The sequence below is a fragment of the Carassius auratus genome, unplaced genomic scaffold (genome assembly GCF_003368295.1).
Source record: "Carassius auratus strain Wakin unplaced genomic scaffold, ASM336829v1 scaf_tig00023476, whole genome shotgun sequence".
Lineage (NCBI taxonomy): Eukaryota > Metazoa > Chordata > Actinopteri > Cypriniformes > Cyprinidae > Carassius > Carassius auratus.
Window position 1 is genome coordinate 74,326 of NW_020525272.1, and position 25,359 is coordinate 99,684.

At 39.0% G+C, this 25,359-nt stretch overlaps 2 protein-coding genes across 2 annotated transcripts; both read left to right on the forward strand.

Annotated features, from left to right (window-relative positions):
* Positions 1 to 2,251: 2,251 nt before the first annotated feature.
* On the forward strand, positions 2,252 to 3,284 carry LOC113077885 (GTPase IMAP family member 7-like). The gene has a single exon (XM_026250150.1). It carries the CDS (start codon positions 2,252 to 2,254, stop codon positions 3,170 to 3,172), a length of 921 nt encoding a protein of 306 aa, XP_026105935.1. The 3' UTR covers positions 3,173 to 3,284.
* Positions 3,285 to 3,304: 20 nt separating this feature from the next.
* On the forward strand, positions 3,305 to 9,981 carry LOC113077887 (uncharacterized). The gene is made up of 3 exons (XM_026250152.1): positions 3,305 to 3,433; positions 7,642 to 7,701; positions 8,902 to 9,981. Exons 2-3 carry the CDS (start codon positions 7,696 to 7,698, stop codon positions 9,613 to 9,615), a joined length of 720 nt encoding a protein of 239 aa, XP_026105937.1. The 5' UTR covers positions 3,305 to 3,433; positions 7,642 to 7,695; the 3' UTR covers positions 9,616 to 9,981.
* The last annotated feature ends 15,378 nt before the right edge of the window (positions 9,982 to 25,359 follow it).

Here is a 25,359-nt window from a genome sequence, read left to right on the forward strand (position 1 = left end):
GAAAACCGCGAGGCGAGCAGTTTCTGACATCTATTAATTCACTTCATTTTTTTTCACCACAGCAAATGTTTTGTTTAGCATACATGTTAGTCAGTTACATAGGCGTCACGCATGAAGTTTATAGTTATTTAAAATAATTATGATAGAGTTACAGGTTTAGGTTAGTGGGGTGCCTGTAAGCGGTGAAAGCTTCGAGCATCGGAGACGACGGTGTTACTCAAACAGCCCATATCTTTACCTTTTAACAAAAACTGTCGTATTACGCGTTACTAAGACAAAATCTGTAACAGCGTTCATTAATATGTTGAAATGAAAATAAACATACAAAACTTTATAATGACCCTATAGCCTAACACCGCATTGACAAATGTTTTGTTCTAACGCTTTCGCCCTAAAATTGCGAGATTTCTTAACGGACGCTAGAGCGAACTGTAAACCACACACTTTCTCATCGCATTACGCTAAGAAACTGCACATGGTTAAAGCTATTACACCATAAACTGTCTAAAGTTGTTAATGTACAAGCACAGTAACTATTTCTACAAAAAAAATATCACTGCACTACTGTTTTTGCATATAATACATCGTTCAACAATACTTTTGCACACTCATTCGACTGTATTTATTACGTTCCTGCTGTTCATAATGTATATATAATCCTTCATTGCTCTGTTCATCATGCACATACGATCCCTACATTGCATTCATATTTATATTCTGTATATACTCTGATCGATATCGTACGTATATTGCAAGTACACTTTATATTCTGTATAGCTTTACTTACTCTGCACTTTTATGTATATAAAACACTATATTCTTGCACTTCTGGTGAGATGCTAACTGCATTTTATTAGCTCTGTACTTGTACTCTGCATAATGACAATAAAGTTGAATCTAATCTAAACAAGTACAATCGTACGCTTCCAGGACTTTGCAAATTCTTTCTGTTTAAATGAGTTTAAACGGACTTTCGCATTCTTATCTTATTTTCACCAACTAAGTGATATTCCTAGGCCTCGCGGATTGTTTTCTAGTTTTGGCCCTCAAACTCCTTGTTCATACGCAGTGATATCTCTGTGAATCTGCTCGATTTCATAAAATATATTTTACGTTATATCATTATACTATCCTAGTTTATATCAGATACAAGTTTGTTTCTTCATATTTCTCGCAAGTCAAACCCCTAACTACGGCCCTTCACCCTCCTCTGCTTTTTGAGCGCAACACCCACTGCCTATTTTTTGGTAGAATGTACAGAAGATCGACCGCTACTCCCTCGTGACTACGGCTAGTCTTTATCCCCTGTGAGCGGCTGACCTCATAAACTCTGCAGTTATCGCAGGTTTTCTTATGATCTGCGAACAAGGGTTTTACAGCGCGGTCGATGGAGTATCTGTCACTATCTACGTGGACTGACAGAAACGGCTTTGTCTGAAACTGACGCACTCTCAAATTTTTCAAATAATAAGGCTTCGACGGATCTGAACGCTTTGAAAAAACAAAACAACACTGGATCGATCGTGGATTTTAAAACGCTCGGTTTACGTCTTGGAACAAATTCTGGAAAGGATGTCCGCCACTACCAGCGCTGCTGCGGATGATCGAGTGGAGTGCGGCTGTGCCGAAGGAAAGATGTGTCCTGTAAAAGCCAACATAGACTCTATGTTTAAACAATGTTACAGATAGCAAATGATTGATCTGATGCGTAAAATCATAGACGATGCGTCTGATCCGAATCTTGATTGTACGACGGATTCCAAGCGCGTAACAAATCTCAAGAAAGAAATGGACGTTGTAAGAAGCCTGAAAAATAACCAGTGGCCCGATTTGACGAGCTTGTATACGACCAGCAAGGCGCCGATTTGTGTAACGACCAGAAAAATTCTGTATGTGACGGCCGAATGTAGCGGCGAGATGTACATTAACGAGACTCTCTGTCTGTGTACGTGCATAACGGATTTGTGTGTGATGTTAGTCGCTAAACATTATGGTTTCGCCATACATGAAATTATTGAAACCGTCGTCAATTTCATAGTAGAACAAAACTTGAGGGCCTGTCGAGATTTTCTTTTCTGGCTAGATAACTTGTGATGTCATGTCATCCCTATTGTTTGTAATAACAATTTGATCACTTTCTTCATTACTTCATTACTTCATTGTAAATTCAACACTGTTTTGTTGAAATAAAAGTTTGAATCCCTTCACTGAATATTATTTCTCAGAGTTCATTTTTTTAATGATTTAGCACATGTCCGAAGAGACAATCCTGGGACGGAGAGAGTTCATATCAGTACAGAGTATGAGTTCAGTTATCCGTGTATGTTCAGAGGGTCACGCCACTGTTTCAGGCAGATCTGTGTCTGTAGTAGATACTCCTCCATTCTTTGACACACAGATGAGACCTGAAGAGTTAGTCACAGAGATAGCCAGAAGTGTGTATCTATCCAGTCCTGGACCTCACGCTTTTCTCATTGTGTTGAGAGTAATTGACAGATTCACTGAACAGGAGCAGAAGATTCCTCAGATGATTGAGATGATGTTGGGACAGGATGTGTTAAAGTACTCCATCATTCTCTTCACTCATGGAGATCTGGTGGAAGGACGGTCAGTAGTGGATCTCGTTGAGGAGAACTGTAGATTAAGAGATCTAGTCGATCGGTGTGGAGGCAGATATCATATCTTCAACAATAGAAGTATGAGTAACAGAGAGCAGGTGAATGATCTCCTGCAGATGATTGACTCAATGATAGCACGGAATAGAGGACACTACATTAACCAGATGTACAAAGACGCTCAGAAATTCAGACAAGAAGAAGAAAAGCAGAGACTGAGATATGAAGAGAATAGAAGAAGAGAGGAGAAACAAATACATGAGATGGAGAGAGTGAGAAAAGAGATGGAAGAGAAAGTCAGAGCAGAGTATGAAGCTAATAGATCTGAACAAGAAAGACTTAGAGCAGGGCGACAGAGAGATGAGGAGAAGAGAAGAAGAGAAGAGAAACAAATACAAGAGGAGATGGAGAGGGTGAGAAAAGAGATGGAGGAGAGATTCAGAGCAGAGTATGAAGCTGAGAGATCTGAACAAGAAAGACTTCGAGCAGTGAGACAGAGAGATGAAGAGAAGAGAAGAAAGGGGGAGAAACAAAAAGAGAACTGTGTCTGTAGTTGATACTCCTGGCTTCTTCAGCACTTCTAATAAAAGCTGATGGATGAATGACTGAAAGAAGAGACCGAAGAGGAAGCCATAGCAGAGAACGACAGGAGCAGAGCTTTATCTTTCACACTGGAGACAGAAGAATGAAGACCAGGAGAGAGAGAGAGAGATGAACGGAGGAGCAGTAAGAGAGCTGCTCGTGTGTCATGCAGCAGAACAGCTGGAAATGAACCGCTTCAACCAGCGGATGAGACACACGAGATCAGAGGCAGTCCGGTAAGAACATGCAGACTCTATGTATTATACAAGGGTCCAGAGGAAGTGTTTCAAGTACTTGAATTTGACTTTTGGAAATTTAAGTCCTTGAAAACCCTTGGAAACTGACATATTTTTGAAAAGGTACTTGAAAAGTACTTGAATGTTTAAAAGGCAGTATATATAAAATAAGTGTTTGGGTTGCTTAACATTCATAAACCCTTTGTGTCAATGTAAATATTTATAAAACTATGCAAATACAGGATAATACATTCATATAGTTCTGTTAAGCCTGTATGATTTGTTGTATTTCATGATTTCAAAATAAAAGTTAAAAACCTAGCTCTGAGTTTGCAGGTGGCCATATATTAAAATAACATTTAAATGTCCTTGAATCAAGCTTTAAAGTGAAACATCACGAGGCCGAAGGCGCCCTCTGCAGTTATTTGTTATAATACAAAATGGACTTAAGTATTTAATGTACTTATGTTTATATTATTTATAGACATATTATATATTATAACAGTGATTTTCAATAAATCCGTGTCATGACTGGTTCAAATTAAATATCAAAATAAAGTAATTATTGTCTAATAGTTAAATAGATAGATATAAATAAAGTTTAAAAAATAATCAGTTTAAAAAATGATCACTAGTTTTAGATTACCAAGATAATCATTAATTATATCTCTAGATTATTTAAATGTTTAAAAATACAACTGTTGTTTTGCTGTTTTGCTTTTTTTGGTTTAAAAGACTGTATTAAAATTGTCTCATTCTAGTAAACCAAGTATCTGTATTTTGTCTTCTCTCATGAGCTAAATGTATTGTCAAACCCCTAGTGTCTATGAGCATGATATAGCTAAAAAAATGTGTATGATGCCATCTAAGTTCCTAAAAGAGGTGCTTCCAGAAGTCATAGATCCTCTTCTGACTATTATTAATTCCTCATTGTCATTAGGATATGTCCCCAAAACCTTCAAATTGGCTGTTATTAAGCCTCTCATAAAAAACCACAACTTGACCCCAAAGAACTAGTTAATTATAGACCAATCTCGAATCTCCCTTTCTGTCCAAGATACTAGAAAAGGTGGTATCCTCACAATTATATTCCTTCTTATCTATGACGATTTCTAGTCAAGTCACCTTTATTTATATAGCACTTTAAACAAAATACATTGCGTCAAAGCAACTGAACAACATTCATTAGGAAAACAGTGTCTCAATAATGCAAAATGATAGTTAAAGGCAGTTCATCATTGAATTCAGTTATGTCATCTCTGTTCAGTTGAAATAGTGTCTGTGCATTTATTTGCAATCAAGTCAACGACATCGCTGTAGATGAAGTGACCCCAACTAAGCAACCCAGAGGCGACAGCGGCAAGGAACCGAAACTCCATCGGTGACAGAATGGAGAAAAAAACCTTGGGAGAAACCAGACTCAGTTGGGGTCAGTTCTCCTCTGACCAGACGAAACCAGTAGTTCAATTCCAGGCTGCAGCAAAGTCAGATTGTGCAGAAGAATCATCTGTTTCCTGTGGTCTTGTCCTGGTGGTCCTCTGAGACAAGGTCTTTACAGGGGATTTGTATCTGGGCTCTAGTTGTCCTGGTCTTCGCTGTCTTTCAGGGATGTAGAGGTCCTTTCTAGGTGCTGATCCACCATCTGGTCTGGATACGTACTGGATCCAGGCGACTGCAGTGACCCTCTGATCTGGACACAGACTGGATCTGGTGGCCACGGTGACCTCGGAATAAGAGAGAAACAGACAAATATTAGCGTAGCTGCCATTCTTCTAACGATGTAGAAAGTATATAGGGTGTTATGGGAAGTGTTCCTGTTTCTGGTTTTCCTATTTAATGCAGCATAAAAGTCCTTTAAATGATTAACCAGTCAGGATTTAGACCGTATCATAGTACTGAGACTGCTCTCCTTATAGTTACAAATGATCTGCTCTTATCATCTGATCGTGGTTGTATCTCTCTATTAGTTTTATTGGATCTTTGAACAATTGACCACAACATTCTTTTGCATAGACTTGAACACTTTGTTGGCATCAGTGGAAGTGCATTAGCATGGTTTAAATCGTACTTATATGACCGCCATCAGTTCGTAGCAGTGAATGAAGATGTATCATATCGATCACAAGTGCAGTATGGAGTACCTCAAGGCTCAGTACTAGGGCCGCTACTCTTCACGCTTTATATGTTACCCTTGGGAGATATCATCAGGAAACATGATGATACTCATCTCTATATTTCTTCGCGGCCCGGTGAAACACACCAATTTGAAAAACTAATGGAATGCATAGTCGATATAAAAAACTGCATGACGAGTAATTTCTTACAGCTAAATTCTGAAAAAAAAAACAGAGGTGTTAATTATAGGACCTAAAAACTCTGCATTTATTGACCTAGAACACTGTCTAAGACTTGATGGTTGCTCTGTCAATTCTTCGTCATCAGTTAGGAACCTAGGTGTGCTATTTGATCGCAATCTTTCCTTAGAAAGCCACGTTTCTAGCATTTGTAAAACTGAATTTTTCCATCTTAAAAATATATCTAAATTACGGCCTATGCTCTCAATGTCAAATGCAGGAATGTTAATCCATGCATTTATGACTTCAAGGTTAGACTATTGTAATGCTTTATTGGGTGGTTGTTCTGCACGCTTAGTAAACAAACTACAGCTAGTCCAAAATGCAGCAGCAAGAGTTCTTACTAGAACCAGGAAGTATGACCATATTAGCCCGGTCCTGTCCACACTGCACTGGCTCCCTATCAAACATCGTATAGATTTTAAAATATTGCTTATTACTTATAAAGCCCTGAATGGTTTAGCACCTCAGTATTTGAATGAGCTCCTTTTACATTATAATCCTCTACGTCCGCTACATTCTCAAAAGGCAATTTTATAATACTTAGATTATTCGCTTATTCTGAGGCCACCGTAGCCACCAAATCCAGTCTGTATCCAGACCAGATGGTCACTGCAGTCACCCGAATCCACTACGTATCCAGACCAGATGCTGGTTTCGTCTGGTCAGAGGAGAACTGGCCCCCCAACTGAGCCTGGTTTCTCCCAAGGTTTTTTTCTCCATTCTGTCACCGATGGAGTTTCGGTTCCTTGCCGCTGTCGCCTCTGACTTGCTTAGTTGGGGACACTTCATCTACAGCGATATCATTGACTTGATTGCAAATAAATGCACAGACACTATTTAACTGAACAGAGATGACATCACTGAATTCAATTATGAACTGCCTTTAACTATCATTTTGCATTATATCTTTTGAATATAATTGTCATAGTATCTTTTGAAGTTGCCACATCCTTGTGGCTTTGAATGTGCTGCACTTTATTTGTAACATTTAGTTTTATTAGTATTTATTAGAATTTGAAAATTAATGATATTGTGATGTCTGATATTAGTCCTTGAAAATGAAAAAATCCTGGAATTTCATTTCGCAGTTTCTGTACGAGCCCTGTTAAACTAATACTTCATTTAACATAAGAGCACGGCCAATATAACGTTTTGCTGATTTTATTGGCTGATATGAGCCTGTTGCCGATATATCCACATCAACATTCACGAGATAGTGACACCAGTCAACACTTTCCCTTCAGTAAGGAGGTCTCTTGTTCAGGCACTATTCAAGCGTTGTCTTATTCAACCTTAAGTGCCCTGCGAAGTGGACTTCACATGAAGTTCCGTCATGATTCCAGTTCCAAGGCAATATACACATTACATTCAAAGGACATTACATTGCGCAATTTAAACTGTATTTATATATAGAGGTATATTAGCAGTGTGTAGAATTTAATTTCTTAAACAACCATGTTGATCATTGCAAAATAAGTATCAGTCAAATGTTTGGACACACGGGTACTGTAGTATAATATACACAAAGAATATTGAACGGTATAGAGATATCTGCCTTTTTTTTTTACTCCCTAATATCAGTATTGGCATCAAAAAACCAATTTCAGTCTGGCTCTTTTTAACGTGTTCCTTACAGTCATTCACTGTAATCAGACTCTGCAGGTCTTTGCCCCTCACTATCAGAACTATTTTACACATTTAAACACAAGTCTCAGTGTTTTTTGGATGCATTCTTACTGTTCTCATTGATTTTCTGCTGTTGTTAAAGCAGTAAAAATGTTCTCCAGCAATATTTATCAACTTCCATGCCTTCAGACGTCTGTTTGACCTTCATCTCTCATTTATTTTCAGGTAGAACTCAAGTGTGCAGAAGGTGAAAGGAAACAGATCTCAAGCTGAAAAAAGATGCAGGTTTGTAATAGATCTTTATGATCTACTTAGAGAGTTCAGCCACCCAACAGTTTCTGGTCCCCATTGAGCCTCATAGTAAAATAGACCGGTTTAAATAGACAGGATAACGAAGGAAGTGGAGACAGTTGAGTGCAATAACAGGTGTGCAATTAACTGTGATGAAGGGACAAAGCTATGTGAGAAATGTAGTGTCTGCGGTGAGGTGCCTTAGGGGAAGTGAGACTACTAGTGGACACCTAGGGAAACACAGACCAGACACTGTGACAAATAGTACCAGCAAGGGCAATCATTTTCTAAATGGCAACAACTATATTGACCAAAAAGAAATTATTTAGTGCTTTCTCAAAAAAAATTCTGTGCAAGGTAAGCATGATTGTTGTGTTGATATTAGGTCTTTATTATAACTTTAGCAATATAACATCACATGTTAGGCTACAGACAGGTCAGTGCCTGCTTGGGTCATAATTTAAGACTTATTTCTTTCTTCGAGTGTGGTTATTTAATAAATCCTGAATAGAGCTTGAGAAACTAAGTCACTGTGCATTGCATTCTGGGTAGTCGCAGCTATGTTTGGGGACATGCTCATCAGCCGTCATATTAGTATACATCAGTAATAAACAGGAATAACAATAGACCAAACAATAATCAAGTGTAAGATTACATATAAAGAAAAACCTCAACAAGGAATCAAAGTTACGGTACTTTAATTTTTAATTTAAGACAATCAATAAACTCAATCCGTACAAACACAAAGAGCAGTCAGATGATCTTAACAAACTGCTGCACGTAACCTTCCCCGATCTGTTTTTTTTTACCTTGTTTGTAGTGTCAGTGCATACACATTTGAGCAATGAAAAAATTATTAATCTCTCGAGGCCCATCTGCAATTTACAAATTGATGGGTGCCGGGCCTTCAGATTTTCCTCATCAATGAGCAGAAAATGGTTGTTCGCACAAATTGTCAGTGAACTGTGGCTCTGTGTAGTAAATGCCGCTCCCTCTGAAAGCAGGCGATGGAGATTTACTACTAATCACAAAACCGGCTTTACTGATGAGATGTGCATGATAATCACATGCGATTAATTGCACAGCCCTGGTGGGTGTGTTCATGGTGTGTGTGTCATATAACATGATTAGAGATATTTGTGTTATTAATAATTAATTTCTCATACTTACCATAATGTTTTCTATATATCATAGGTTTTGCACTCTCAACGCCTTAATGAACCTCCGCTCAACCCATGGGTGATCCTCCGCTCCAGTGGCCAAGTAGAGCGTGCACACTGCACATGCATGGCTGGCATAGCAGAGTCTTGCACATATGTTGAGGCTCTCCTTTTTAAAATCAAAGTATCAGTCCGGATACGGGGGACCAAGACTGTCACTGATGTTCCAGCCTACTGGATGATGCGCGCTAATGTTGATAAGGTCCAATCAGAGGTGGGCAACAAGATCGACTTCACCACTGGTGCAGCTAAGAGAGTGGCACTTGACAAGTGCATCAGTGGAGAGAGGGGAATATCAGGGATATGTACTCATTTAGGCTCCACGAGTCATTGTGGACATGCACTCTCACAGCAAGGCTATTTGTCTTTCTGGGATGGAGGAGTATTACCATCATTATATCACCCAGTTAAGCCACATGTAGTGCCAAGTTCCCTACGGCATCTTTGTGACCCAGGAAAGGATGGATGCCATCTACCCATCCTGTTCCAGCATTGCAACACCCTCACACACCTGCTAGCAGTAACAGAGATACAGGCAGCTGCAGTTGAAGCTCAGACGAGACTGCAACATCCCTCATCTGTCTGGTACACATCAAGAGCAGGAAGAATAACAGCTTCAAATATGCATGCCATTGAGTCCGCTAGAGTTGAGAAACCAGCCACATCAACGGTGTCAACAGTGTGCTAAAAACAGCTATCAGATGGGGATAGACAATGAAGGAACAGCAAAGCCTATGTCACACTGGCAGCACCTCAACACACAAGTTTAAAAGTGGAGCAATGTGGATTTATCATAAATCCATCATTTCCTGAGGTTGGAGCATCGCCTGATGTAATCATTCACAGCACATGTTGTGGGAAAGGCTGTCTGGAAATAAAGTGCCTCACTGAATGAATAGTCACAGTTTTTCTGATTTGCCCTGTAATCGAAATCGTATGTATAATATTACAGTTATTTATTTACCTCAGCGCTGCTTGCAGAAACAGTTCTACTCCACCATCATTGAATCCATCCTCTGCACTTCAGTAACTGTCTGGTTCAGCTCAGCTTCTAAATCTGACCTCAGAAGACTACAGAGAGTAGTCCGGACTGCTGAGCGAATCATCGGTTCAACCCTCCCATCTATTCAAGAACTGTACTTATCCAGAGTGAGAAAAAGGGCTGTCAAAATCACTCTGGACCCCTCACATCCAGCACACTCCCTCTTTGAACTGTTGCCATCTGGTCGACGCTACAGAGCACTGAGCACTAGAACGACCAGACACAGGACCAGTTTCTTCCCTCAGGCAATCCATCTTATGAACAGCTGATAATAACGGCGGACACACTACACTTTATATTTATATACACATACACTTTATTTATCTAACACTTACATTTTTGCACATAATATACAGTATTGTTCAAAATAATAGCAGTACGATGTGACTAACCAGAATAATCAAGGTTTTTAGTATATTTTTTTATTGCTACGTGGCAAACAAGTTACCAGTAGGTTCAGTAGATTCTCAGAAATCAAATGAGACCCAGCATTCATGATATGCACGCTCTTAAGGCTGTGCAATTGGGCAATTAGTTGAATTAGTTGAAAGGGGTGTGTTCAAAAAAATAGCAGTGTGGCATTCAATCACTGAGGTCATCAATTTTGTGAAGAAACAGGTGTGAATCAGGTGGCCCCTATTTAAGGATAAAGCCAACAGTTGTTGAACATGCATTTGAAAGCTGAGGAAAATGGGTCGTTCAAGACATTGTTCAGAAGAACAGCGTACTTTGATTAAAAAGTTGATTAGAGAGGGGAAAACCTATAAAGAGGTGCAAAAAATGATAGGCTGTTCAGCTAAAATGATCTCCAATGCCTTAAAATGGAGAGCAAAACCAGAGAGACGTGGAAGAAAACGGAAGACAACCATCAAAATGGATAGAAGAATAACCAGAATGGCAAAGGCTCAGCCAATGATCACCTCCAGGATGATCAAAGACAGTCTGGAGTTACCTGTAAGTACTGTGACAGTTAGAAGACGTCTGTGTGAAGCTAATCTATTTTCAAGAATCCCCCGCAAAGTCCCTCTGTTAAAAAAAAGGCATGTGCAGAAGAGGTTACAATTTGCCAAAGAACACATCAACTGGCCTAAAGAGAAATGGAGGAACATTTTGTGGACTGATGAGAGTAAAATTGTTCTTTTTGGGTCCAAGGGCCACAGGCAGTTTGTGAGACGACCCCCAAACTCTGAATTCAAGCCACAGTACACAGTGAAGACAGTGAAGCATGGAGGTGCAAGCATCATGATATGGGCATGTTTCTCCTACTATGGTGTTGGGCCTATTTATCGCATACCAGGGATCATGGATCAGTTTGCATATGTTAAAATACTTGAAGAGGTCATGTTGCCCTATGCTGAAGAGGACATGCCCTTGAAATGGTTGTTTCAACAAGACAATGACCCAAAACACACTAGTAAACGGGCAAAGTCTTGGTTCCAAACCAACAAAATTAATGTTATGGAGTGGCCAGCCCAATCTCCAGACCTTAATCCAATTGAGAACTTGTGGGGTGATATCAAAAATGCTGTTTCTGAAGCAAAACCAAGAAATGTGAATGAATTGTGGAATGTTGTTAAAGAATCATGGAGTGGAATAACAGCTGAGAGGTGCCACAAGTTGGTTGACTCCATGCCACACAGATGTCAAGCAGTTTTAAAAAACTGTGGTCATACAACTAAATATTAGTTTAGTGATTCACAGGATTGCTAAATCCCAGAAAAAAAAAAAGTTTGTACAAAATAGTTTTGAGTTTGTACAGTCAAAGGTAGACACTGCTATTTTTTTGAACACACCCCTTTCAACTAATTACCCAATTGCACAGCCTTAAGAGCGTGCATATCATGAATGCTGGGTCTCATTTGTTTTCTGAGAATCTACTGAACCTACTGGTAACTTGTTTGCCACGTAGCAATAAAAAATATACGAAAAACCTTGATTATTCTGGTTAGTCACATTGTACTGCTATTATTTTGAACAATACTGTACCTGTACATGCATAACTGCTCATCGTAATATACCTGCCATACAATTGTCAATTTGTATATTGTCATTTCTTACCTACTTATTTGTATTTCTTATTTATTTTATTCTTTTATTATTTGTTTTTTGTTCTGTCTCTGTCATTCTGTTGCACTGCGGAGATTCTGTCACGAAACAAATTCCTTGTATGCACACGCATTAAAGTTAAATCCCTTCTCTGCGTCCAGTACTTTCTGTTCTGGTATGCAGTCCTATTTAAAGTGTCATAAGCTTGCAGTCTGAACAATAATGAATTCTGATCACCTGTTCATTCATGCGGTTTTCATGGTAAATATTCATTGTGCAATAACAGCATCACAACTACCTTGATTTTGTTGAAATTTTGCATGTATACTATACGACTAATCTAGCAAGCCTTGCTGCAAGAGTTAACTGTTTTTGTTTTCCTTTGTCCTACAGCTTCTGTTCTTGCACACCACCTCCACCTATTGTTACCTCCACCTAGTGTTACCTCCACATAATGTTACCTCCACCTAGTGTTTACCTCCACCTAGTGTTACCTCCACATAATGTTACCTCCACCTAGTTACCTCCACCTAGTGTTTACCTCCACCTAGTGTTTACCTCCACCTAGTGTTACCTCCACCTAGTGTTTACCTCCACCTAGTGTTTACCTCCACCTAGTGTTACCTCCACCTAGTGTTACCTCCACATAATGTTACCTCCACCTAGTGTTTACCTCCACCTAGTGTTTACCTCCACCTAGTGTTACCTCCACATAATGTTACCTCCACATAATGTTACCTCCACCTAGTGTTTACCTCCACATAATGTTACCTCCACCTAGTGTTTACCTCCACCTAGTGTTACCTCCACATAATGTTACCTCCACCTAGTGTTTACCTCCACCTAGTGTTTACCTCCACCTAGTGTTACCTCCACCTAGTGTTACCTCCACATAATGTTACCTCCACCTAGTGTTTACCTCCACCTAGTGTTACCTCCACCTAGTGTTACCTCCACATAATGTTACCTCCACATAATGTTACCTCCACCTAGTGTTTACCTCCACATAATGTTACCTCCACCTAGTGTTTACCTCCACCTAGTGTTACCTCCACATAATGTTACCTCCACCTAGTGTTACCTCCACATAATGTTACCTCCACCTAGTGTTACCTCCACCTAGTGTTACCTCCACATAATGTTACCTCCACCTAGTGTTACCTCCACCTAGTGTTACCTCCACATAATGTTACCTCCACCTATTGTTACCTCCACCTAGTGTTACCTCCACCTAGTTTTTACCTCCACCTAGTTTTACCTCCACCTAGTGTATACCTCCACCTATTGTTACCTCCACCTAATGTTACCTCCACATAATGTTACCTCCACCTAGTGTTACCTCCACATAATGTTACCTCTACCTAGTGTTGCCTCCACCTAATGTTACCTCCACCTATTGTTACCTCCACAGTGTTACCTCCACATAATGTTACCTCCACCTAGTGTTACCTCCACATAATGTTACCTCCACCTAGTGTTTACCTCCACCTAGTGTTACCTCCACATAATGTTACCTCCACCTAGTGTTTACCTCCACCTAGTGTTTACCTCCACCTAGTGTTACCTCCACCTAGTGTTTACCTCCACCTAGTGTTACCTCCACATAATGTTACCTCCACCTAGTGTTTACCTCCACCTAGTGTTTACCTCCACATAATGTTACCTCCACCTAGTGTTTACCTCCACCTAGTGTTACCTCCACATAATGTTACCTCCACCTAGTGTTTACCTCCACCTAGTGTTTACCTCCACCTAGTGTTACCTCCACATAATGTTACCTCCACCTAGTGTTTACCTCCACCTAGTGTTTACCTCCACCTAGTGTTACCTCCACATAATGTTACCTCCACCTAGTGTTTACCTCCACATAGTGTTACCTCCACATAATGTTACCTCCACCTAGTGTTTACCTCCACCTAGTGTTTACCTCCACCTAGTGTTACCTCCACATAATGTTACCTCCACCTAGTGTTTACCTCCACCTAGTGTTTACCTCCACCTAGTGTTACCTCCACCTAGTGTTACCTCCACATAATGTTACCTCCACCTAGTGTTTACCTCCACCTAGTGTTTACCTCCACCTAGTGTTACCTCCACATAATGTTACCTCCACCTAGTGTTACCTCCACCTAGTGTTACCTCCACCTAGTGTTACCTCCACATAATGTTACCTCCACATAATGTTACATCCACCTAGTGTTACCTCCACCTAGTGTTACCTCCACATAATGTTACCTCCACATAATGTTACCTCCACCTATTGTTACCTCCACCTATTGTTACCTCCACCTAGTTTTACCTCCACCTAGTGTATACCTCCACCTATTGTTACCTCCACCTAGTGTTACCTCCACCTAATGTTACCTCCACATAATGTTACCTCCACCTAGTGTTACCTCCACATAATGTTACCTCTACCAAGTGTTGCCTCCACCTAATGTTACCTCCACCTATTGTTACCTCCACAGTGTTACCTCCACATAATGTTACCTCCACCTAGTGTTACCTCCACATAGTGTTACCTCCACCTAGTGTTTACCTCCACCTAGTGTTACCTCCACATAATGTTACCTCCACCTAGTGTTTACCTCCACCTAGTGTTTACCTCAACCTAGTGTTTACCTCCACCTAGTGTTACCTCCACCTAGTGTTTACCTCCACCTAGTGTTACCTCCACATAATGTTACCTCCACCTAGTGTTTACCTCCACCTAGTGTTTACCTCCACATAATGTTACCTCCACCTAGTGTTTACCTCCACCTAGTGTTACCTCCACCTAGTGTTACCTCCACCTAGTGTTACCTCCACATAATGTTACCTCCACATAATGTTACATCCACCTAGTGTTACCTCCACCTAGTGTTACCTCCACATAATGTTACCTCCACCTATTGTTACCTCCACCTATTGTTACCTCCACCTAGTTTTACCTCCACCTAGTGTATACCTCCACCTATTGTTACCTCCACCTAGTGTTACCTCCACATAATGTTACCTCCACCTAATGTTACCTCCACATAATGTTACCTCCACCTAGTTACCTCCACATAATGTTACCTCTACCTAGTGTTGCCTCCACCTAATGTTACCTCCACCTATTGTTACCGCCACAGTGTTACCTCCACATAATGTTACCTCCACATAATGTTACCGCCACATAATGTTACCTCCACCTAGTGTTACCTCCACCTAGTGTTACCTCCACCTAGTGTTACCTCCACATAATGTTACCTCCACCTAGTGTTACCTCCACCTAGTGTTACCTCCACCTAGTGTTACCTCCACATAGTGTTACCTCCACCTAGTGTTTCCTCCACCTAGTGTTACCTCCACCTAGTGTTACCTCCACCTAGTGTTACCTCCACATAATGTTACCTCCACCTAGTGTTACCTCCACTTAGTGTTACCTCCACATAATGTTACCTCCACCTATTGTTACCTCCACATAATGTTACCTCCACCTAGTGTTACCTCCACATAATGTTACCTCCACCTAGTGTTACCTCCACATAATGTTACCTCCACCTAGTGTTACCTCCACTTAGTGTTACCTCCACTTAGTGTTACCTCCACATAATGTTACCTCCACCTAGTGTTACCTCCACCTAGTGTTACCTCCACATAATGTTACCTCCACCTAGTGTATACAACTCCATCTAGTGGTACCTCCACTCGGTGTTACCTCCACTCAGTGTAACCTCCACCTAGTTTATACTTCCACCTAGTGTTGCCTCCACCCAGTGTATACCTCCACCTTGTGCTGCCTTCACCTAGTGTATACCATCACCTAGTGGTACCTCCACCTAGTGTTTTTTTTCAGGGTTGAAGCTAAACTCAGCAGGGACACAGGCCCTCCAGGATCAACGTTGATCCTGAGATGTTAACTTCAGCACTACTACTGTAATGCTCAGAAAATCCAAAGATATCAAATGGAAGTGAAGTAATCAATGTCTATAGTAACTTATAGTAAATACTGTAGTGTTTTTGAACTACTATGGTAAAGTGTATTTTACTGTATTATAGTTTTCACAACACTTTTTAATGAGTGCTACAGCATATTGTAGTATTAACTACAGTGAACTGATCAACTGTAATAAATACTGTAATATACTTTCATTTTTACTACAGTAAACTGTAGTGTATTGAAGTATAATATAAACTTAGTACAGTACTGGGTAATGTCATTTGTTTTTATTACTATAGTTTATTACCACAGCAACTACAGAATTACCACAACAAATTAATTCAAGCACTTTACTATATGGTTCAAAAACATTTTTGTATTTACTATAAATTACTATAGTATTTTTTCATGTGGGATATGTTCATACAGAATTTGAAGAAGGGGTTTTGTTCCCCGTTGTTCTCCAGTTCTTCTGTTAAGTGGATTGAAGAATAACCTCCGTTTCACTTTATTGATCTATTAAACATGCAGAACGAATACTCCAGTACTGTAAATTTTCTCTAACTTTTGTTTTAGTAAATTAAATGCTGCTAACATTTCCAGATTATCTTCAGATTATGAGGGGAAAAAACTTTAAGAGATCAATGGAATTGTTAGAAATGTTAAATAGTCACGTGTATTATAGACTTAAGTCACTATACAAACACTGTATTACTGGGTTTCTCATCTCTCCAAACATGATCAAACACACCTGAATAAGAGAATAGAGGTTTTCAGGATTACTAGAGAGGTAAATGCAGGTCAATCTGATCAAGGTTGGAGCTAAACTTGGAGCCAGAGTTGAGATCCTCTGCTGTATTCTGTTAATAAGACAAAGAAAAGTGTTATCTTTAGTAGTATCTGTATTTGGCAGTTAGGATGCTACTACTTCTGATTCAGCTACGGAGGTTTTTTTTTTCTTTTCTGTCTTACGGAGAGTGAGATTCTGACCTCAGCAAATGTTCAAAGCACAAACAAGTATCTTTCAATAGAACGCAAGGACCTATCACATGAACTGCTTGCTATATATAATATTCTATATTTAAATTTTAGGCCGGTATAATTTAGTATTTGCCACATTTGTTGTGTAAAGTAGATGTCTGGACAGTGGGAGTGGACAGGACGCAGTTTAAGTGAGAGTAGACATGTTTTAAGCGCACACTCTCTCCGCGCAGAGCAGCGTGTATCTGAGCAAGCACGTCTGGTTTTGTGACAGAGCAAAGGAAATCTGCATGTGAACAGAGAGATTGACGCTCGTGGATTTTCGTGTTACAATAACGCGCTCTCGCTGCTGTTTCAGCACCTCATACACATACAGTACACGCACTGCAAACGGAGTACATGTGAACCTGTATAATGTTCTATTTCAACACCTGAGGCACCGCTACAATTAATGAGCTCTATGAACAATGCATGGCAAAAAAGAAAAAAAAGGCCCTGGACACGGGATTTATTTATTTATTTGCCATATGTCTAGACTTTTTGTCACACCTTAACTTGATTATTTTGACTTATGTCTGTTCTAGAGACGTTACAACTTTTTGAAAAAGCTGTAATTGGCTTTCGTTTGAAAATATGTTTCAAATTCATCCTGACTGCATTTATGACTGTAAAGCATTTCTGTGTGTGTCAAAATCATGATTAAAATCGAAATCGCAAAATTGATCAAAGAAATTGCGATAGGTTTTTTTGTTCATATTGCACAGCCCTATAATACACTGTATGTGATTAAGGTATAATATGTATTAGATAATGTGGAGTGAGTGGCATAAATCAGGAAGGTGCTGGCACAACTGCAGGAGAGGAGGCTGAAACAGTAAACGGTCTCATTGTGTCCTCACAACCACATACATGAACACATCTGGTGTGTTGCTTATATTGCTTTAGAAAACCTCTTCTTTTTAGTATTTTTATTCTTTCTGTCAAAAACTTGTCTTTGGAGATTGCAGAAATGACATAAATTAAGGAGATTATTTATTTATTAAGGAGATTTATTTTTTTATTTTCAAACGGCTGAGTCTGAGTGTCAGAGACTGGAGGATTTGAGCAGTGAACTAGGTGTTCTCAGATCACTGTGCTTCAGTACATGATGTCAGACAGTGGGATACTGAGGGGACAGACATCGAAGTAGTTTACTAATGCAGTCTCGTAATCGTGTAGAACTGAGAATCTGTGCCATGCATAAGAAGGACTTAAACTTGTGTGGGCTTGTGAACTCCACTGAGACTGTAAACACTGATTTGGATTTGGTATTGAAAATCTTAAGGTAGAGCCTCAATAAAAGACATCATAATCATCTACTTGTATTATTGTGGCTTTAAGATTCTGAAGGTACCAGATGTGATGACCAACACAACCTTCAGAAATCAACTGAACAAATGTCTCTAGCCTTTATAATCAGACTGGTATGTTGACAACTCATCTAATATATTTATGTGTATGACTTGCAGATGTATTATCTGGATTGCTTTTGAATATAATATTTCCAGGTGCTTATTTTCTAAATGTCTTCCTCTTCACTCTACAGATATTAAGCTGATTATGCCTTTAAGTTATTCAGTTATTTGTTTATATTTTGATGCATTAATTCCTAAGTTAGTTATTCATATTGTCCTGTATCTGTTGATGTTTGGGTATGCACTTTCAAATACTTATCTTGCTGAGTGCTACACTGATGATTATTGTTTATTAGGACACATCCTTCTGACCAGCAGGTCTTCATCAGGCCTACACTGCTTGAGAGGAAGACGGAGCTATTTAAAGGCTCCAGTTCTTGAAATAAAGAAGAAGGGAGACTATCTTTAGTGTGTGGGGGTCTTCCTAACGTCTTATATCTTCTTAAATCCCAGTTTTTCAACAGGTTTTGGTAATTTCATACACTACTTCTGTTTTACACGCCTGCTGTTCAGAATGTACAGGTCACATTTGTGTTGAAGAGATGTTATGTATGTTCCTTACCAAGAAGAAGAGTTTGATGCGTACATGTCAGAAGTGTGTCTTGAAGAGGAAAGACTGATTGTGATGAGGGAGATGCGACAGCACTGCTCCTACCTCAGAAAGCTGACTGGGAACATCAGGACAATGACATCAGAAATGTCTTCTGGCAGAAACAGTGGTAAGAAATGAACTTTTCTTATACCTTCTAGTATAAGAAAAGTAACTAGGATTTAAACAAGCTCCAGTCTGGATCCAGAACACCTGAGAAGAGATGATGCTGACCCTCAGAGGACCCCAGATGATGCTAACCTTGAATCAACAAACAGAACTAACAATTATTGCTAAACGTGTGACTGAATCATATAATAACTTAATAATATTGATAGTTCATCGTCTATCTGACTACGTCTTGTATTATTATTATTATTTTTTCTAAAATCCTGTCAAATGTGCACAAACTACTAGCTACTACTAAATATTGTAGAAACATAATTTTCTGTAAAGTTGCTTTGTAACGATTTATTTTGTAAAAAGCGCTATACAAATAAACTTGAATTGAATTGAATTCTTGCTGTGTGAAGCTTTTGGGGAGACTGGGTTCTTACCCAACCACTGCTATATGTTCTTCTTATGAACGTAGTAATTTGATTAAGGTGTATTTTTTTCTCTCTGGGTCAGAATTTGACAAAAAGAGAAAAAAAGGTGAAAAACAGCTAAATGGCTGTGCCCAGAGACTTGGAATTGTTTTTATAATTAGTGCTACAGAAATCTCCATGAATCACATGTTAGTTTCAGGATTTTTATTAGTTTATCAAATTAGTTTCCTTTGTCCTTTAGTGATTAAAAAGTCATGGATCAACTGAATGATCTTATAATAGCAAATACGACAATAAAACCACACTCACTTCGAGATCCACTGTGTATCCACTTTTTACACGCTGGATTCCTTGTGGCTGGATCTTAAAATGGTCTGCAGTTCTTCAGTGAAGTCAGCTGATCAATAGTTCAACAATACTGACTCAATGGAAGTACTGACATGCATGGCTTTCATTTTTCCAACTGTGGTGCTACAGCTTGTATATTACACTAGCCATCTTGTCAACATTATGACCTTTAATGTATTATCATTCAAAATCCATTCTCCCTACGTTACATACCTTACTCTTCCTATACAGATCTGTATATCGTGCTTATAGTATTTAATATCTGTAAATTATGTCCATAATACTTACCTGTATAGTTATTGTACATATTATAGACCTTTATTCTGTACTTACTGCTTATTGCACTTCTGGTTAGATGCTAACTGCATTTCGTTGCCTTGTACCTTACATGTACAGTGACAATAAAGTTGAATCTAATCTAATCTAATCTAATCTAATCTAGTTTTGCCTAATCTAGTTTTGCCTACATACAATAATGGGCAAGGGCAGATTAAAATGTACACCACGTGAGTAGATTTACATGTAATCATTTGCTTGATTTTATATATCTTACGTGTGTGCGGATGTGTGAAAGATTGGAGTTTAAGGTAATGTATACAGGAAGTGCAACTTTTGCATGGAAAATTACCCTGGGCATTAGAAGAGTACCAGAAACTTGAGTGCAATCAGGAGATGTGATGCAACTTCGTCTGTTTCCCAACATTTTCAACTAGCAAATCATGCAATTTCTGACTTGAAATTTCTGGGGATTGAAAGAGTTTTGCCTAAAAGAAGAGGTGGTGATGTAGATAAAAAACTGCTACAGAGAGAATCTTTTTGGATTTTTGAACTCAACAGCCTTTTCCCGAAAGGGATGAATGAAGAGATAAACTATTCATGTTTTCTATAAATGCCTTTATTCTTTTTTAGAGATAAATATTGTTAACTTTTCTATTAAAAGAATTGTGTTTTTACTTGTTCTCTGGGTCTGGGCTGAAGCCCCTTCCTTTGCACCTGTCACTTGTTTCCTGATTATCTATCGGGTATTAATTGACTGCATGTCTGTGGTTGATTCATTATGAGCATTGAGAACAGCTGGATGGCTGAAACGTCTGCTCTTGCTCTAAATAAATGATTGATTCTTTTTGTTAAAGACTTTGTCTAGTCTTTCAGAGATTATCTGTGACTTTGGAAATAAATCCTCTTCAGAGGTGAGAGCAGATCCGTCGCTGGCTGACGAGCTAAACACTTTCTACGGCCGCTTCGAAAGCAATCTTAGCAGCATGAGTCTGCCGATCAGCGCGTCAGGAAGCAGCAGTCAGAGCAGCGATCATCATGTGATCGGAGGACGAGGTTCGGAGGGCTCTAAAGCGAGTGAATGTAAGGAAAGCAGCCGGACCTGATGGGATTTTTGGCTGTGTTTTGCGGTCCTGTGCTGATCAGCTCGCTGGTTTGTTTACATCCATTTTTAATGAGTCTCTTGCTACATCTGTGGTTTCCACCTCCTTCAAAAAATGTGTCATCATCCCTGTGCATAAGAATAATAAACCCTCTTGTCTGAATGACTATCATCCAGTTGCCCTCACATCAATAGTCATGAAGGTCTTTGAGGGACTGGTTAAAAACGTCATCTGCTCCTTCATCCCGGATACTTTGGAGCCAGACAGTTCCACTGATGATGCCATTTCTCACATCCTGCACTCTTCTCTCACATATATTGAGAGTAATAAGTCAAGTTAAGTCACCTTTATTTATATAGCACTTTAAACAAAATACATTGCGTCAAAGCAACTGAACAACATTCATTAAGAAAACCGTGTGTCAATAATGCAAAATGACAGTTAAAGGGAGTTCACCATTAAATTCAGTGATCGATATGATACATCTTCATTCACTGCTACGAACTGATGGCGGTCATATAAGTACGATTTAAACCATGCTAATGCACTTTTTAAATTAATGCCAACAAAGTGTTCAAGTCAATGCAAAAGAATGTTGTGGTCAATTGTGTCAAACACAGCACTAAGATCCAATAAAACTAATAGAGAGATACAGGAACAGGAATAACAGGAACTATGTAAGGCTGCTATTTATCGACTATAGCTCAGCTTTTAATACTATAGTCCCCATAAAGCTAGCTTCCAATATCATAGACCTCGGCCTGAATTCTTCACTCTGCGACTGGATTCTTGATTTCCTCACCGGCAGACCTCAAGTGGTGAAACTAGGCCAGTACACCTCCAGCTCCATCACCCTGAACGTAGGAGCCCCACAGGGCTGTGTCCTGAGTCCCCTGCTCTTCTCTCTCACATGATTGCGTGTCTTTGCACAGCTCCACATCTATAATCAAATTTGCTGATGATACTGTGGTTCTGGGTCTCATTCACAACAATAATGAGACCGCATACTTGGATGAAGCAGAGAAATTAACATCATGGTGCTAGGACAACTGTCTCTCTCTGAATGTGAGCAAAACTAAAGAGCTGATTGTGGACTTCAGGAAGAGACAGCAGCAGCCCTATACTCCTCTTATGATCAGCGGGACACCTGTGGAGAGGGTGAGCAGCTTCAAGTACCTTGGTGTAAACATGTCCTAGGACCTGACTTGGAGTACTCACATTCAAACACAGGTTAATAAAGCCAGTCAAAGACTGTACCATCTGCGACAGCTGAGGAAATTCAGGGTCTCACCAGCAATCCTGAAAACGTTCTATTCTGGGGCTATAGAAAGTGTATTGACTCACTGTATCTCAGTGTGGTATGGGAACAGCTCCAGTCAAGACTGCAAAGCCCTGCAGAGAGTTGTGCGCTTAGCTGAGCGCATTTCAGGGTCTGCTCTCCCCTCTCTGCAGGACATCTACCTCAAACGCTGCAGAAGTAGAGCTGCTAAAATCATCTAAGACTCCACCCACCCCAGTAACCGTCTTTTCACTTTGCTGCCATCTGGTAATCGCTACCGTAGCCTGATGGCAAAAACTGAGAGACTCAGGAGGAGTTTCTTCCCCCAGGCCATCAGGCTCCTAAACTCTAAACCAGCCTCTTAACATCTTCATGTCTCCACTTAATGTTCACTTCATCAGTAAGATCTTCATCATTCACTACCTCACATTGACACACTGACAGTGTCAACCTGTTTGCACATTTGCCTCTTGTACATACCTGTGAATCTTTATTTTTAAGACTACAGTTTACTTTCATGCACATTATTTTGCGTTCTATATTTAATTCTACAATATACATCTTTTTTATTTTATTCCTATATTTTTATTGTTTACTTTTATTTCATTCTTACATAGCTTTATTTATGTATATTTTCATCTGTGTTGTATTCTTTAATAATTGCACTGTCCATGGAGCGGACCTGACTCACATTTCACTGCTGGTTATATATGTTATATATAATTTTGTATGTGATGAATAAAAATCTTGAATCTTGATTAAATGAACTTGAACTTTGGCTAGTCAGATGACCATATGCACAAAGATCCCTAAACAAGCCCATTTCTGCTGATGAAACTTTTTTTTTGTAGAAGCATGTTTTCAATTTGGACTGGGACCTCACGACTACATCACGTTATGTACAAGAAGCTGCAAAAGACAGGAGCAAGTGCAATGTACAAAACATGGTCAAAATGATTTTATGTAAATATAATGGGTGATATATTGCGTCATTATTAATAATTAATAAAACATTTGTTGAGGTCATTTACATATATTGCGCAATAAGTCGATATATTGATTATTATGACAGGCCTAGGTGTTAGTGGCAAATCAGATACACTGCAGACTGACAGATCAAGGAAAAAAACAACAGTGTCAAAGAGCATGAAGCTCTTCTGGGGGCCTGACACTTTACTAAGACACTTTGTGTTGGCTATATTAAGATGTATGAGCAAATACTGACCACCCATTTAACAGCTTTTAAGACAAACTTAGAAGTGCACTAACTAACATAAGTCAAAAGTTTGTACTTGTTCAAACTAATTAACTATGTGTTACACATGAGAAGTCGTACATACTATAGTCCTCATGGCTCCCTCTCCACCTGCTTAACAGTTCTACAGAATTCATAGAAATGACTGACATTATAGTTTAGCTTATAGAATAACTTGTTACATGTAATTCATTACTTCTCAATAGAAAAAAGTAAGTATGACAAATCAAATGTTTATAGTGAATTGGAACTAAAAATTCACTTTCAGTCAAATATATTTTTAACATGATTATACATCAAATTTATTTGGATTGACTTACATTTTTTTTTTGCATATTTTAAATAAAATATCCAGATAAATACAAATCTACATTGCATATATTAAGCAATTTCCTGACCTTCAGAATGTGATTTTACTGTGTTAAATGTCACTGAATTACTGACTTTACACTTGAGAGTGAAACAGTTTAAAATGTTTATAACATCACATTGAAATCTTCAACATTCCCACTTTTGGAATTTAAAGAAGAATTTACAATGGTTAATAGTGAAAACCACTTTAAAACTAAAAGCATAACATTCCAGAATAAAACATTCATTGTTTTATGGGATTGGCAAGGAATGGCTGGTTTGGGTCTGTAATATTATGGCAGATATGCAAAAATCCCTTAGACATAATTGATAAAGTAAAGCAGATATAAACTGGCCTTAAGAAAACAGCAGCACTTACAGTGGTCCTGTGACTCCATTAAATCTCTAAACTGTCTGTCATTAAAAACATCAGCCGTAAGAAGTGCTCCACAGGGTAGGATCATTGTATTGACCGGAGATTTTTATTGCACTTTAGGTCATACCTTAGATAGGAATCCTGATGAACCTCATAGTTTGTCAGCAGATATTTTTAAGAAAAAAATCTTAATGTATTAATAAACTTGTAGATGTTTGGAGAGAAGCTTTTCCTAAGGTAAAACAATACACATGGATAAAAGTAAATTCTAATATGGTTTCTGCAGCAAGGCATGATCCACCATCTGGTCTGGATACGTACTGGATCCGGGTGACTGCAGTGACCCTCTGATCTGGATACAGACTGGATCTGGTGGATACGGTGACCTCGGAACAAGAGAGAAACAGACTAATATTAGCGTAGATGCCATTCTTCTAATGATGTAGCAAGTACATCTGGTGTTATGGGAAGTGAAACACACCAATTTGAAAAACTAATGGAATGCAAAAACTGGATGACGAGTAATTTCTTACTGCTAAATTCTGAAAAAAACAGAGGTGTTAATTATAGGACCTAAAAACTCTGCTTGTAATAACCTAGAACACTGTAGAGCTGTAATCGGGCCTTAAAAGTTAGGCCCGACAGGACCCGAGCCCGACAAGTACATTTTGATTGACAGCTTTTTTTAAGCCCGAAACCGTTTACAGCCCGACATTATTCAAATGTGCGCACGCACACAGCTCTTTTGCCTTTTGTCAACAATGAGTAATATATTCATGTTTTAACATAATTTACTCATACCTAACATAGACTAGACCACTTGGAAGTTGGAATAAATAAATAAAATAAGTCCTCTGTGACATCGTAACATCTCAGCATT

Excerpts from the sequence above, each read along its gene's own strand:
- LOC113077885 (XM_026250150.1), top strand. The coding sequence starts at position 2,252 with ATGTCCGAAGAGACAATCCTGGGACGGAGAGAGTTCATATCAGTACAG.